General features: G+C 37.1%; 1 protein-coding gene across 5 annotated transcripts in view; it reads left to right on the top strand.

Moving 5' to 3' along the window:
• The window catches only part of WWP2 (WW domain containing E3 ubiquitin protein ligase 2), a 1859587-nt gene that overhangs the window by 1689650 nt on the left and 152952 nt on the right, over window positions 1-16985 (top strand). For all 5 annotated transcript variants that reach the window (XM_044081781.1, XM_044081779.1, XM_044081780.1 and 2 more), the window contains one exon: window positions 15418-15538. In XM_044081781.1, the coding sequence (XP_043937716.1) occupies window positions 15418-15538 (121 nt within the window). The remainder of the gene's footprint in view (window positions 1-15417; window positions 15539-16985) is intronic.

The raw sequence follows: 16985 nt of genomic DNA, 5'->3' as shown, positions 1-16985 counted from the left end.
AGCACAAAAAGAGAAATTGGCTAGGCTTAAAATGGCCTCAAGGGCAACTAGCCTAGTACTTATCTATAAACAATGTATAATGTTTTTATAGAGAAGAAAACCATCCTGCATCCCGTGTAGTAATATGGTTTACCTGCAAGGTCACACAACCTTAGAGAAAGAAATGCTTAGTTTTGTACAAAAAGAGTATCACACTCATCTCTGAGGTCATGCAACATCAGACTGAAAATGTATTAGCTGAAGCATCGAACTGCCTCTGCAGTTTTTAGCTTTGTGTAATATGGGATGCCATTTTCTTACTCAACAACATCACATTACCTTCCATTGGAAGTTTATCCAGCTTGTGTTATAGCATTATAGTACAGTGTACTATTGTTTGTTAAACTGTTATGTGGCCTAGTCACGAGTTTATATTAAGCTTGTGGCTTATGTGACCATTGAGATGCTTGGCCACATCTCCCAAACGTATTGTGGGTTTGTTAGCTTCCTCTAGAATGCAAACTTTTACCTTGAACCCAAGAAATAAATTTACAATCTCCCAAGTAGTTAAAAAAATATGATCTTGAAGTTGCTCAGGAATTGTTCTGATGTGTAATAAGATTGTATCCCAAAAACAAGGGATTCATTTGATTAAGTACTTTTTGAGTCAGAAGGTGGTGCTAAATGTGACAGTAAAGCTTTGGGTCTTGAGTGTGTGCTTTCTGAACTACTAGTTATAAGAATCCGAAGGAGATCAGAAAAGTTTGGGATCTTTCATACTGCAGGAAACTAAACAAATATATTGTCACAGAAGCCAGTACAAAATGGAATTTAGGAAGAGGGTTTTTAGTCTTTCAAGACAACTTAGGGCACCTAGCAGTGTCATATTCTTGGTGAGGTAACTCTGAAGACTTTCAAGTTAGTTTATTTGCTTAGAGATGCACAAGATGAACAGAGCATTGCAGTCAAATGATTGGTCTAACAAGGGATGGATAAAGTGGAATGCTGACTTCTTTAAATCCAAAGAACATACCTCAAAGGAAAAGTTGAAAAGATAGAATGATTTTTTTTAATCACAGCCAAAACACTATGGTCGGTTGAAAGCTCATTTCAGCATAACTACCCAGATATCTGATGACTATGTCAATTTCACCGGGAGTGTCATTTGCACTGTATGCAATTGGGGTGGTGCTGGAATTCCTGAAGGAAACTGTACTGCATTTGTTGGTGTTAACGGGGAGCTCATGGTTAAACACATTGGTGTGATGCAGTCCTCCTGGATTTACTTTTGAACTCACCTGTGTGCTTGTGGAGGATGGAAATACACATTTTAATACAACTGATTAAATGAGAGTACAGTTCAGAGGAGTATTCATTAGCATGATGGATGGGGTTATTTGGATGGTTCAGTAAAGGTATTTAAATAGTAAGTAGTTGGTGTTGGAGTAGGATTCTTATAGATTGTGAAGTAGTTTTTTAAAATAGAAAGGCATTGGTAGATGGTAGGATTTAACCAAGATGAAAGTGATATGGGTGGTATCTTAAGCTTAGGATATGTTTATAAGGACAGGATCAAGAAGGTTATACCTCTCGTGGGAAGGAAGGCTTTTTTAGTCTGTTTAGTCTAAGTAATTGGCATTTACAAAATCTTGACAAGTCTGGGCATATTTATTGGTAGTTTTAAGTTAATGAAGGGGTGGTTAGAATCATCCGAAGGAGGCATATTTAGTTTTATAGTTAATTTCTAATTTTTCATTTTGACATGCATATTCTGTGTGTTCAGGAGACATAGATAGGACCATAGCTGGTGATAATGTGGTAGCTGTTTTTCTAGTGTGACTAGAATTTCATTTAAGTTCCAAGTTGGTACTGTGCAGGATTTGATATGAGAGTATGCGAGTATAAATAAATACAAATAGTTCCTCACAATTTTTAGTGTTACTGAACGTATTATAGCCACTGAACCCTGGTGTAGAGAATGTGCAGTCACTACACTCAGAATAGGTCTCAGTAACTACACAAATAAAGATGTTTCTGAGGGCAAGGAAGGCCTCGAGTTCTGACAGTTTGTTGTTTAAGCATCTAGCATTAAGCAGTGCAACCTTGATGTTGTCTGAATTGGATATTGCTATGGGTGTATAATCTGAACCTTGCTTAAAAAAAAAAAAAATCACTCTATGGGTACAGGCTGCAGCAAAAGTTGTAGTCATTATACAAAAGCCATGGGGTGAGAGGTCCAGACTTTCCTAGTAAAGCAGGAGGGGCAGTTGCCCATCTCGTCCCAAGCAGGTGCATACAGGATCCTCCTGGAATGACACCACTTTACGAACCAGTTACTAAAGCCAGTTATTTTGCCGTTTAACTTGGGTATCATTATCTGTGAAAGTCGAATACTGCTTAATGTTAGGGTCCTACCTTCCTCGGGAACATGCCTGGAGAGCTCAGTCTTGTCTCTATGCCTCTCCTTTATGATGGAATGCCTAAGATCATTAATTTCTACTTGGGCAGGCTTGAGGTCATTTTACATAAATATGCATGTATGTATGTGTACATAAAATATTTTTGGGGGAGGGTCAGTGAGATGTCCTATGGGTCCTAATAGCATCCATAGTTCTAGCACCTGGGGGGCAGCTTACTCATTGTCCAGCCAAGTGAGTGCAGTATCTGTTTGTCTGACAATAGAATCACCAGCAACTAAGAATTTACTAGCATATGATGCAGGCCTAGAGGACCATAGAGGTGCAAGTAATTCATATAAGGAGTAGGGGTTTGTGTGGTTATACTTAGACATGTTTCTGGGTTGCTGAGATTTGCTAGGTGGGTGTTCTGTAGGGCTTAGATAAAGATGTTTTAACCATTTCAGGATGGTTAAGTGTGATGATGTGGTTCTGTTTTCTGACACCTAAGTGATAGGGAGAGATTAGCCCCAAGTATATACAACTACTAACTACTACTCTTGAAAGAACAGCCTGCCCAACAACTGCTTAAGCTGTTGGCATGAAAATTTCTTAAATTCCAGAGAACATTTTAGGATCTCCCTATTGTTATGCTCATTGTTGCTCTACTGCTGAGCGGTTCTCACGTCATCACTTGTCTGTACGGTATTGTGTCTCTTTCTACTCCCTCTTGTGGCAAACAAAAAGGGCGATGGCAGTTTTTGTAGAAATGGTTCAGTTGCACAACCTACTGTAATTCATTTTGAATCCCTGGCTATCTGAAAGTTCAGACCTCATGATTAAATTAGTAAAAACAAATAGGGTCACCATTTTGTTATGTAGGCTGTCAAGTATTCAGAAAAATCACTATTACCCATTGGAGTGCATACCAGAAGTTCATAAAAAGATTCATTTTTTTGCTGTGCATTCTGTCTTTGAGTTAGTGGTTATCTTGACAGTAGCTCTATGTATCTGTATCCTATGTATATGAATCCTATGTAATACTGAAATTTGCAGCTTGAGAGCTGTTATTTTGTAAATGTATCAAACTGAAGGTGATACCTAAAAGACTGTCAGTGTAGAAATTTCTAAATGGTCTTGCCAGCTGTTATGAGTTGCACGTCAAATTATCAGTGGGAGTGAGCTGATAGATGTCTTGATAAAATCCAGTTACAAAGAAATGGATCAAGTGGTAGTAGAAAGTTTAGCTCTGGATGGTTCCATTACTGTCTGCTACACATAAAGTTAAATATATGGATGTTTTTCATTAGGTGGAAAAGAATTGCAATACCATCAAGTCTATAAAGCTGAAAAAATGTAAAGAAATCAGCTTGTGTATGAGGTACAAAGGGTATACCCCACACTTAAGAAAAATTCTATCCTTTATTTTAATTATTCTAATTCAATGAATGACTTGGAAGTTAACATTATAATGGACCCCTTCAGCTGTCCCTTTGGAACATCTACCACTTCAATCAGAGAGGGTTGACGGCAATATCATTTTGCATCCAGAGGGCTATTATCCAGTCCAGCAGGAACAAAATGGCTGACAAACATGGCAGTATCTTCAAAAAGGATGGTCAGTGAGGAGGCAATGCTCATACCAGAGGCAGATGCAAATGATCTGTTTACTGGATATATTGAAGGTGCTGTTATTTGTAGAAATAATTTAAAAATGTTCAACTACAGCCATTTGATTATTGATAGTGTTATATATTTCAGGTTATATGAGCATCCATCCACTTTTGTGCCTAGTGCTCATTTAGACTCGATGGACACTTTGCATTCCTGTACTACAAAATTGAATATGGGCTTAATATATAGTGATGCTACAATCTGTGATTCTTGGAATGTTGATTCTATATTGTTGTTATGTAAAAGCACCAGTAATCCTTCTCTTCTTCCGGCTATTAATCTTTTTGAAAAATCATATGAGGCTTATATTATCAAGATAAGTAATGGGAAATTGTGTCTTTGTCCTGCACAATTTTGAATTTTGAGAAAAGAAGTACATTGCATTTTTAATGAAGGATAATATCATTAGGCTCATGAAACCTAACAGAGGAGGTGGACTTGTGATTATGGATTCCATGGACTATATTAGTAAAATGAGTTTAGGAATGATGCTAACAGCTGTGGTAGACTTTCTAACTATGAAATTAACGTTGTGTATAGGTCAGTTGATGTTGGTTTATATGATATGCTTATGCAACATTAGATGATATCTCGTACTTTTAATTACCTAAGGTGGACCATCTTGTTATTGCCAGGATGTTTCAGATTCCTAAGGTCCAGAAAAGTATCATAGATCTCCTATTGTGCTCCATTGTGGATGCGGGACAATAAAAAAAACAGGCTGTGGCAGTATTCATAGGTAGGTACTAGGCTGTTGGCCCTAGGGCCTATTTAAGCCTAGCCAAAAAGGTACCCTGGCTTTCGCCACCCAAGAAAATTATTTTTCTGTGTCCCTGTCGAGCAGAGCCACAGAAGTGATCCCTGGGGTGAATTTCCTATCTCCCATCCAATCATCAAGATTTTTCTTGAGTGCTAATGAGGAGCTTTGTTTGATATAGATAGGTAGTTTGTTCCAGAGTATGGGAAGTCTCTGGGACAGGAATCTATCCCTCCAGTATGTTCTGTTTATTGTTGTGACAAGGTTTAGGTCCCTAGAGTGTGTAGCTCGGAGGGATTGGGATTTCCTTAAGTGGAGCATGTCCAACAGCTCTGGGTTTGACATAGCTTTGTATGTTATTCATTGATACTAAGTTAAAACAATTCATACAACACATTTGCTTACAGATTCTTGCTACATTTTGAATTGTATTTTCAATGATTTATATTAAGATAAATTATCTATGACTGTAGATGGTTAAATTCTGCTTACTGTCACTCCATATACCACTAGCATGGAATGGTTTAAGGAAGCACTGATAGAATGTGAATTTTTGTCAGCAATACATATTAAGATTTTAGGTCAGTTTCTTTAGACTGTATTCCATAATAAATACATCTATTTTGAGGGAGAATACTATGATTGGCTTTCAGGAGTGGCTGTATGGATGCTGCCTGTGTCCCCATTTTTACCAACTTTTCATGTGATATTGGGTAAAAATTGTGATTAGTTCACATTTTCTTCTCGTTGGAATTTATATTTTTTGTTTTTGTAGATTATATTTGCATTCTGTGGACTGAGACTGAGAAAGGTCATGTAAACTTTATGAGCTATCTTTATTCCCACAACTGAATTTTTAAAATTTACATATCATTATTCTAAGATGGAGTTATATTGTTTAGGTACTATTATAGCTAAGAGTGTGAGTAACAGCACTTTTACCTTGAATATTTAGAAGAAATTCATTTTTTCAAATTATTGATTAGTGTGTTTAGCCAGGATAGTCTCTGATATTAACATTATAAATGTTAAATTAACTAAATTTAAAGATATGTCCTGGCAAAGAGGGTACCCAAGACATTTATTAAATGATGTATATTATGAGATTTTGAATAAAAATGTCTTTTATATTACTTAGATTAGAAAATGGGAGCCTTCAAAAGAATTGTAGCCGGAATAGTACATATAATAAGGCAATGATTTTAAAATATACTACAGGCAGAAAACAGGTTTAGAAAATCATTAGAAACAATGAGAAGGTATTTGCACATTTTTGTAATATAACTCAGTTTTTAGGCACGCAGTCATTAAATGAGCTGAAAATTAAAAAAAATCAATTTGAACTTGGCAGGGATATTTTTTTTGCCATAAACAGAATAACAAGAAGGGAATGTATAAATGCAGGAGCTGTGCTCAGTATATATTTATTTATGACAGTAATATTATTAATATATTTAATTTTGATAATGTCCTTTAAAAAGGGATATTTCATTGCAGGTCCAGTGAAGTAGTAAACTAAGTCAAATGCAACTGCTGTGAGGTATTTTACATGGGCAAAATGGAGAGAGTTCTGCATAAGAGAATGTATGAATATGATTATGATGCAAGGAAAAAGGATCCTAGAAATCTTCTATGTAACCACACAGATATTTGCAAAATTGAAAAAAAAAAACATTGGGGGGGTCATGGGAATCTAGAATAGATTCAAAGAATTAGGTTTGCAGCTGATTCTGTCCAGTTATTAAAGAAACGGTCTGTATTTTAGTGTGCATTATGGGTGTTTTTAATACAAATGGTTGTAATGTCTGTTTTTGTGTATCAGCCTTTTCAAAATTATTTATCGATTTAACAGAAGTGTGCAAGTTCTTGTTTAATTGTATTGTGACATTTGTCAAATCATTGTGTACTATGGGATTATTATATCTGCTGGAGGTTGGGTCACATATTTTTATACTGAATGACTTTAAGTGGAGAATATGTTGCACTGTATTTGGTTCTGATGATGTCTGTCTAGACAAACACGCTTAGCCAATAAATATAGTTGTTGCCTTGTAGTGTTGAGTATGGAATTTTTTGCAGCCCTAGTTTTGTTCTTTGTTTGAAAGTTTATTTAATTTGAAGAGTTCTTGATTGTAAAGTTTGCTTGGCAGCTATTCTGTAGCTTGTATTATGCTACACAAATAGACAAAACTTTGCTGTCAGAAAAGGTCCAGTGGACTGTGTAGCTTGTAGCTCATCCATTCTCTGGCAATCCAAATGCACAGTTTTAACCCTCACTTGCATCCTTTCCACATTTTGAGGCCTTTTGGAAACTACCTTTTTTCATAATGGTGTCTGTTTGAATAACTGTTTCAAATGGTCTGCTGTCCTCATGCTGAATAAAATATGTCTGATGTCTTAAATCCCCATCAGATGCAGTGGGGCACTGTGTTGTACTCTCACAGGGTGAGGAGATTGAGAGCAGTAGCTAAATGCCTTGCTTGAAGCATTAGCTGGAGCTCTTTTGTGTTTTGAGGAACAAATACTTGCCATTAGTCATATGGGATTTCAGTTGAGTATTCGATTATAGGAAGTTACAAAAAGAAATTATGCTTCAGTGGTAGCAGTGGGTTACAGAGTTGTAGCAGAGAGAGACAAGTTATGGACTTCAAAAAAAAAAAAAATCGACCAGTTGTGCAGATTAGAAGGCAAAGTAGATTACCATTCAAAGATATGTTATTTGAGACATTATAGTTACAGTTTTGGAAATGACTGCAATGTATGTAAGGGCATTAATACATTAAGGTACATAATCTTTCTGGGATTTGACTTTTGAGGTATTTGGTTTAGCAGTAGATTTGTTACTGACTGAAAAAATGTGTTCCATGGAAAGACTATTAGCCAAATTCAGAAAGGTTTGAGGAGTACACAAAAGGACATAAAGAACCCCTGTTGGCTGTTTTCAGATCAGAGCTAGATGCTAATGAGGCATTCTGTGGGAGAGTTGCTTGCTAATTAGCCATGTCCTGTCCTGTTCACTCATTGCGGTAGAGGAAGGGGCTGGAGAGAGTAGCGGCTAGGTAGTGTTAAGGGTTTGTGCACGTGTGTATGTAATGGTTTGCATTTGTGAGTATGTGTCTGCCTGGGAGGTCACAGTAGGAGTGGGTTAATGAGGACTAAGTTAGGTGTGTGTGTGTGTGTGTGTGTGTGTGTGTGTGTGTGTGTGTGTGTGTGTATGTATGTGTGTGTGTGTGTGTGTGTGTGTGTGTGTGTGTGTGTGTGTGTGTGTATATGGCATGAATGTATGTGTGTGTGAGGGTTGGGAGGCTGTCACATCTCCACATTCCCCTAGACTAATGAGCAAATCCTGCAGCACTGGAGGGACCACAAGACACTGGGGAAAACTTTCAAAATGTATATGGGGTCTACTAGACACCTGCGATACATCTGTAACAATGTGCCTAAGTGGCACTTTAACAAAACGTGGGACTGGAGAAATACTAGCCACTATCATGCTGTTACAACACTTGCACATAATGTGGAACAGGGAGAACAATAGCCACCAGGAATAACCTGATGTCATCATGCCTTAATGGCACTTGCACATAACATGAGACGGAGAGAACACTAGCCACCAGAAATAACCTGATATTATCCTGCCTTAACAGCAGTTACAGATTGTGTGGGTCATGGAAGGAACACCAGACTCCAGAGATAACCTTACGTTATTGTGCCCTAATTGCACTTAGGGTCAGGAAACCTCTACACACAATTGATACTACAGATAGTGTGCATTAAATGCACTTAAAAATGGAAAGACAACATAGATGGGAAAGAACCACTAGACACTAGGGATAGTTACATAGTGTGCCTTAAAGGCACTAAAAAACTTTCAGTTCCTGCTCTCTCCCACCTCCAGCAGAGAATATCAGTCCTCTGCACCACTGCTACTTCACCAGGGATTCAGTGGGAAGTAGAACTAAGAGAAATTACAGAAATTAAAAAATTACAAATGAAGGGAAAAAAAGCTTTGAATCCTGCACCCTTGCCATAGGAAACATCAGTGTTAATCCACTGCACTGATTTTTTTTCACCATATAACAGTCTCGGGTATAAGTAAATGCCTGCAACAGTTTGTGAGTTACGAAGTAGAGGTACAGGGCACATATAAGCATACTTCTCAACTTCGTAGGGCAAGACATCTAGACAAAGGAAAAATTAATGATGAGACAAAATTGCACCATTATGGAGAGATTGTATTTATTCCTCCTAGAATAACAGCTTTTAAACTTAGCCTTTATTTACTGAAATATATGAAGTGTGAATGTAATATCTGGGATTAACAATTAACTGTAATCATGAGTGATTCATGAGAACAGGAAAAAGGAATCAATGTGGACATTCTTGCAACACAGAGAAAAGTATGGAGTATGTGGTATGTGTATTATGTATAAAGTAAAATATAGGTATCTGTATATAAGAATAGCAAAAGAGAAATGGAAAAAACCAAAACACAAATATATTAAAGGATACAAGAATATTGCCAATCTGGCATAGAAGGAAAAATCCATAATTACAACACAGATTGACCAGTGTTTGATTAGTGGCTTGGGCTTCTGATAGATTGGCAGGAAGGGATGGGCGTTACTTTCCCTGGTGGGGTATGCGGTTCCATGGGCACCTCCTGTGATGATCCTTGTTAGAGGATGGAGATGTCAAACTATAAAGCATGTTCCAAATGAGGGAATAGAGTGGGGACAAGGCTGAGTTGCTGCGGAGGCAGAGCTATATGTAACACATCCCCATTGCTCGCCCATCCCTCAGACGTACTATGAGGGACCAAAAGGGAGTGAGAAATAACCAGGGGTAGGGCATAAAATGGAAGCTCCCAACAGATGTAAACAGCTAGAACCTTTGAATGCCCCCAAGTTCCACAGAGTTAGTCTGAGGGGTTAAGAACATAAACAAACCAAAATATGCGAAAAACAAACAACTAAGCTAAAAAAAAAAATACAAAAGAAGCAGTAGTACTGCAATAATGTTTAATATCCACAGATAAGCACTTTAGTCCATGTAAAATTAAAATGGACTTCTTCAGATGAAAAACTCCAACAAAATTACACTTAAATACATCACCTTAATTGAATAATTTCCCTCCCAAAAACATTCAAATAGAAAAGCTACAATTAAAGCCATAAACCCTTATTTAAGATCAAACACTAAAGATAAATGCAAGTAACAGGTTATGTTTAAGAAGGATTGTGTTAAAAAATATTATATTGAAAAATATATATACGCATCATCAGCCACTAAAACAATATACCAAATGCTTGTGTAAAAACTTAAAAAATGTAAAAATATATATATATATATATATATATATATATATATATATATATATATATATATAATATAAAATTAAAATATTAAATATGAAAAAATGAGAAAGTGAAAAAGTCATAACTTGAGCAATTTGACATTAAACAAGAAATATGTAAAATCAACGTAATCTCAATAAACAGTATATTGAACTAATGTCATTCAAACTTGGCCATGAACAAGCATACAACCTCAATTGCAAAACAAGTTCTTTTTTCTCTAAATATAGGCCCAAAGGGCCATCACTAGGGTTAGTTCTGATGCCATCAATGGCCATATAATTAAAGGAATGGTCGGGATAATCCAAAACATGCCTTGCCACAGCATTAGATTCCTTAGCTTTCCTAACATTATACTCATGCTAATATATCCTGTCACGGAACCTTTGCTCCGTTTTACCAACATAAAAACATTGTCAAAAATTTACATGTTGCCAGATAAACTGTATTTCTAGATTCACAGTTAAACTTACTACCCAAATTAAGCTTCATTCCTCTAACCATAAATGAATTACCAGTCTGTATGTTAACACAATAAGGACAATGCCCACATTTGGGCATTGTGTTATCAATACTAGTACCCGTCCAGCTGTTATTCATACGTTCAAACATGCCTTTAAAGCTCAAGCCCTTACGGAAAACAATTTTGGGTTTAATTGATAACTTATCCCTTATCTGCTTATCATTCATTAGAATGTTCCAGTTCTTCTTAAACACCCATCTGATATACTCATAAGCAATACTAAAAGTAGTGACAAAGGCCCGTGTGTATTGTGTTTCAATGTCTTCCGGTCTAAGAACTTCGGGGGAGTTATTAACCTGGCCACTGATAAACCCATTTGTTTCATCAGCCAAGATAGGAGGAAAAATGACCCGGCCCTCTTTTTATACTCACTTCAGCCACTAGTTCATTAATCAGATTAAGGGGATAGCGTCTACTTTCAAACATAAAGCTCAAAAATTCACATTCTTTTCTAAACTCATCATCATTTGGAGCCATCCTTGCTGCCCTTACCAAAATGCCCCTTCACCACAGATCTCTTTTGGTGATAGGGGGTGAGAGCTGGTAAAGTGCAGAAAGGAGTTTGAATATGTTGGCTTACGATATATAGTTGAAGTGTATTTATTATTAACTAAATCCTTTTTCAACAATATATCCAAATAGGCCAACTGGACATTACTGTATTCAACAGTGAATTTCAAAAAATGTGTCGTGGAATTAATGTATTCCATAAACTGTAGCAACTCATCTAAATCCCCCTTCCAGACAATACAAAGAACATGGCTGTAGACCCAGCGATAGACATGGGGCACTGGATAAGGGACCATAGGATGATGCAGGAGGGAGAAAGAATCCCTACCATCAAAATGTATTCAAGAATATGAAGAAATGTTAGAAAGGGAGTGGTGAGAATGAAAGGAAAGAAAAAGAATGAAAATAGTAGAGAAGAAATGAAGAAAATGATATTCAAGTAAAAACACTTGTTGAAAAGGAAGAAGTAATGCCGTTTTTGGAATATGTGGAAAATATGGTAAAGGTAAACTCAATAGTTTACAAAATAGAAAAGGAAAGTGATGTTCCAGCTGGAAGAAATTAGGAAAATAGTCCAAGATTATGTTAGAGAAAAATTAAGTATAGGAACAATCTGAAAGAGAGTGGAAAGTTAAAAAAGAAGGAAGACAGAGTGAAATGGTTCGAAGTTGAAATTGGTGAAAGCAATTGGTTTACCTATTAAAGGAAGTGAATACACAGAGTATACTTTGGCAAGATGGGATAAGTTACATTTTTATATAAAGAGAAAGGGCATATGGAAAGGGATTTTTTAACTAACTAATGAATGGATGGAAGAAAGCTTTAGGGATAAAGAATTGTGTGAGGGAGGTGTGTGTGTGTATATGTATATATATATATATATATAAACAGATGTGTGCGCATATATATATATATATATATATATATATATATATATGAAAGGTGCAAGTACAGATATTAAGAACTTGAGTCAAATGTGGAATATGCATTTTTTTATCAAAGTTCTACAAAAGGGAAGAGCAACAGATGTTTGTTTTGTTAAAAGAGATGATAACATAATAAGAGAGAAATATGTGAGTATGCTGCGTCTACGTAATATAAATAAAGCATGTGATACTATAGGTCATGACAGAACATGGGAGATTTTAAGGCGCTCTGTCCTTATCCTAAGAAGACCTATGCGAATCTTCCACCAACATTTCATGGTACCTCTGATGGTGTGTGCAAGGCACTGATACATAGCCAAAATTGTTATGAACCTTCTTTCGGTCCTCATAAGGAAGTGTGTCTCTACCAAACTAGTCTCCTTTGTATAAACATTTATTTTAATTACTTAAAATGTAAATAATCCCATAAAAGTAAAAATAAATTGGAGAATGAAGAAAGTTCATGGGCAGCCAGCAATTTTTTTTACCTAGTAACAAGTATAAGACTAGTTTAATCAGGTGAATACCATAGGTGAAATCAGCTCACAGTATAAGATGCTCATTGGCATTTAATTGAAACTAATGATCTGGGAACCTAAACGATCTTCTGAAAGTGTCTTCCATATTCCATAAGGGTTGTCATTTGCAGATGGATTCAGCAAACCTTTTTTCCCCACCCCTTATAAATGTGAGCTCTGCTGCAGGTGTGTCCCCGTGTGAAAGGCACACTGAGCGCAGAGTTCAGTTTGTCTTGCAGGTGTTCATATACCAACTCTTTAATATGACTTTATTCATGACTCTTGTTTCTTTCTTTCTTTTTTTTTTTTGTCACTTGTGAATGGGATCCCGAGTCACTCATTTATGGCTTTAGCATTATAATGCAGTAACCCAACTTGTCACAAGGCATCTAGAGAGTATGTAGAAAAGCTATGTTGTTATGTAGATTCTCCTTGTGTTGTCCTTGGATGCTGGAATTACTCAGCTGCGTGGTAATTCACTGCTGTCAAAGATTATTTTCTGTGCTTTAGTGCTTGGCCAACATCACTCTCTTTCATGTTATCTGCTGTTGCTGTAGAAGCTCTAAAGATCAGCAATAGATGATGTCTTACTTATTTTGCTGTATCTAACTTCCTAGTGTTAGGGCAGATATGGTCTCACATTAGTGAGGAGCACATGTATAACTGACTTGCTATAAGTAGTTTTTTTAGATTTGTCATCCTAACAGTATATCACATTAAACTCATCGTTATATTGGAGCCTCAATTCCTTAATTTTACAGGTAACCAGTTACTGAAGACACCTGTCTCTTCATTTTGGGGAAAAATTAGCTGCTGTTCATCTTTTTGGACCCCATCAAATGGCTGTATCTAACCTCTAATGTCATAGTGTGATTCCTGAATTTGACTCACTAGCATGAGAAAAAAAAAACAGTAAGACACACAGCTGCTGCAATTCGTCTGAACTCCTGATCTGACATGAATGAAGGTTAAGCACACCTTCCAGTTCTGCAGATGGAGTTAAGTCGTTGACTCCCCATATCTGAAGGAGAATTTTGTTTGGATGTGTAGCATATGCTATGCTTTATCTGCATCTCTGCTGCTAAACCAAAACTTGTTGTCCTATGTTAGTAAGGTTATAGATATAAGCCAGCTCTGGTGGTGGTGAGAGAGATAAAGCACTGACTATGGCCAAAGTGACCCTAGTTTGGCATGCAGATCCTGAGGATGTGGATGGAGTGGAGTCTGCCTTGTACTGCCATAATCCATTGGAGGAGGAGTAGTGGCACAAAAAGGCAGAGCCTGTGAGCAGGCTTTAAGATTACTGTTTGCTGGTAGCCTTCAGCGCAGGTCTGCATACATTTGCAAGGAAGAAAGCCTTATGTGCTTTCATGGTGGTGAAGCTTACACTCCCCCACCCAGGGGGTAGGATTAGATCATTACAGGCACCGGCACTCTTATTACTGAGATGGGGAAGAGGGCACAAGTAAGCCTCATGGCTGACTGAATGACAGCCATTGTCAAGGGTTGAATGGCAGAATGAATGGGCATAGTACAAATGTGTAAGACTTGATGGTTGGCAGCCACAAGGATAAAAAATTGTATAGGAACCAAAAAAAGAAGGTTATATACATCTTGTGTTTTTGATTATAACATGGACTGACATAATTTTTGGACATGCTGAAAGGCCAAAATCATTGACTAAGCTATCATTAGTAACAGTATATTTTAAAAGCACATTTAAGATTTGTAAGCTATACGTTGTCACTTATTTGTGTAACCTTTCTGCTAATACTGTGTCTAACGTTTAACTAATCATGCAAGCCTTTCCTTGTCACTGTACTGACACAAACACACACAAATATTAAATGATAATATATTAAATGTTATTAAGGTCAAGATTCATGTATGTTTCCTCCAGAACAGTTGCTAGTTCTCTTAGAGGATGTTCAAAGTTAAATGGTAAGAACCAACTTCTTCTTTTTCGGGTTGTGAAAAATCTATGTCATGCTTCATGCAGGATGGACACATTATACTCTTCAAAGTGACAAATCATAAAAATTGGGTACTTCCACAACTGGCTTACCCTCCCTTCTGAGATGGAAGCATCTGCTGCAGTTTAACATCAGGTCTTACATCTCAACTGTTTGGCCCATTTATTCTCCTAGTAGCCTCACTAAATTCCACATTACTTTATGGAGCAAGGTTTGGGGTGTATCCCTTTTCAGGGAGGTATTTGTATTATCCCCCTGACTCTTCTTTTAAAAGCCAGTGGGTAAAGAGCTTGGAAAGGCTATATGTAGAATTATTTTTTGTGTGTATTCATCATTGGCTTGTCTTGTGATGTAGTACGCACAGTGCTTGTCTCATATGCTGACAACAGGCTTTTACACACACTTACAAAACATCTCCTTGATAACTTTTCATTTTTGACACTCAGGGTTAGTCTGTAGCCTCCACAAAGTGGTGGCAGTCTTATAGTAGCAGATCCCCCACCACAAAAGGAGAACTGGTCATTGGTTAGTTATCGAGCCTCCCTCTCTCTGGTTCTCCTCCTACTCTGCATCTGCTGTTCAAACCTGGCTTGCGGGCAGTACATTCTGGCATTCTCCCAGTGTACCATTTGGGAACATTGCATCTGCTGCTACGTAGATAACTCAGTTATGGAAAGTCAGGCATTTCCAAATGTAAGTCAAGTATGCATTTGTTAGGAAACGTGATTGGCAATTCAATTCAAGTCTTGCATTAAATTAACTTTAAGGGCCAGTTTTGTACATAACTGTTTCACTTGTTTTTAGGTTGTTGACTGAATGGAGATTTACTCGTGGTGTGGATGAGCAGACAAAGGCCTTTTTGGATGGCTTCAATGAAGTGGTGCCCCTTGAGTGGCTGAGATACTTTGATGAGAAGGAGTTAGAGGTAAGTGGGTTTTTCATTTTTAGGATCTTTGCATTTTGTTTTCTTGAATGGTTTTCTTGTTTTAACCTTTGCCTTGGTTCTTCACTGAATACAACCTGCTGCTTTTTTAAGTCTTTTATTCATCTTTAAAAAAACAAACAAAAAAAGTTAAATAATGTAGCAATAAAAGAAGATACTAGAAATGAAAAAAATGTCACTGTACCACCCTGGAGTGAAACCCACAGGAAGGAACTGTAAAGACACTCCAAATAAGGAATCACCAGACTGGAAGAATAGTTTAGTGCTTTTATCTCTGTTTAATCAAAAGACTTCATTCTGAAGTTGTGTCATTAATCACTGTGTTTCATTCCATACAATTACCAGTCTCTGAGTTAGAGTGCCAGAAAGAAAGCAAACATGTCCTACATTGGGTCTGTGTTAAATGTTTGAACATCCAAATTGTCGAACATTACATGGTCAAGACCAAATGTTCGGCATTTGGATGTTCGAACATCACATAAAAAAAAAAGTCAAAACAGAAAAAAAACACTTTAACAGTGTAGGTAGGGGGGCAAGCTCCCCTGCAGCCCCCACGTGGGGGGCTGCACACCCCCTACTTAAATATACCAACTATGAGACCGCACTTCAGTGCAGAAAAGGGAACTTCTTATCTGCACCATACGGCGCCGTTGAAGGTCTTTCTTCGAGCACTCAAAATTTCGAATGTTTGGTCTCGACCATGTAACATTCGAGATTTTGAGCGTTTGAAGATTTGACAGGTACTGCCTACATTTGCTGCATGTATGTAGAAACATAATGAATTCAGAAAAAAACTTATCAGTTTTTTCTTTCATTTCGAATGTTTGGTCTCGACCATGTAACATTCGAGATTTTGAGCTTTTGAAGATTTGACAGGTACCGCCTACATTTGCTGCATGTATGTAGAAACATAATGAATTCAGAAAAAAACTTATCAGTTTTTTCTTTCATTTTATGCCAGGGAAGTAGGCCAACCATTGGGCCTGTTTTGAAGTGTGGAAGTTATACTTATAAATGCCTAACCTACCAGTCACATTTCCACCACCCAGGCTGATCACAATATAGTAAACAGAAGAGTGCTCAGCTTTAAAGCATCTTTGTAGGAGAGGTTGCACTCCCAAACACACCTAGATGTGGGGTTGACCCTTGCACCTTTGATCTCTACATGTACTACTGTTAAGGTAATGCCAACTTTTTTTTGAGATGGTAAAACCTTGGAGATAATGTATTTGCAGTTTGTGGTATGTTGAGACACAGTGAATACATAATCTACCTTGCAGAAAACATGCACTGCTGTATTACATTTCATTATATATCTTGTGTCAGTTTGTAGTAGATTAGACACAATCAGTATAACTTCATTAAGATCAAGTGCACACCCACCAGTCAATAACCAGATTCTGTCCCAATCGTTAGACCACTGTAATTC

The sequence above is a fragment of the Protopterus annectens genome, chromosome 8.part1, assembly GCF_019279795.1.
Source record: "Protopterus annectens isolate FY-2018-M chromosome 8.part1, PAN1.0, whole genome shotgun sequence".
NCBI classification, from domain to species: Eukaryota; Metazoa; Chordata; order Ceratodontiformes; family Protopteridae; genus Protopterus; species Protopterus annectens.
This window is presented reverse-complemented; position numbering and strand designations above follow the sequence as displayed.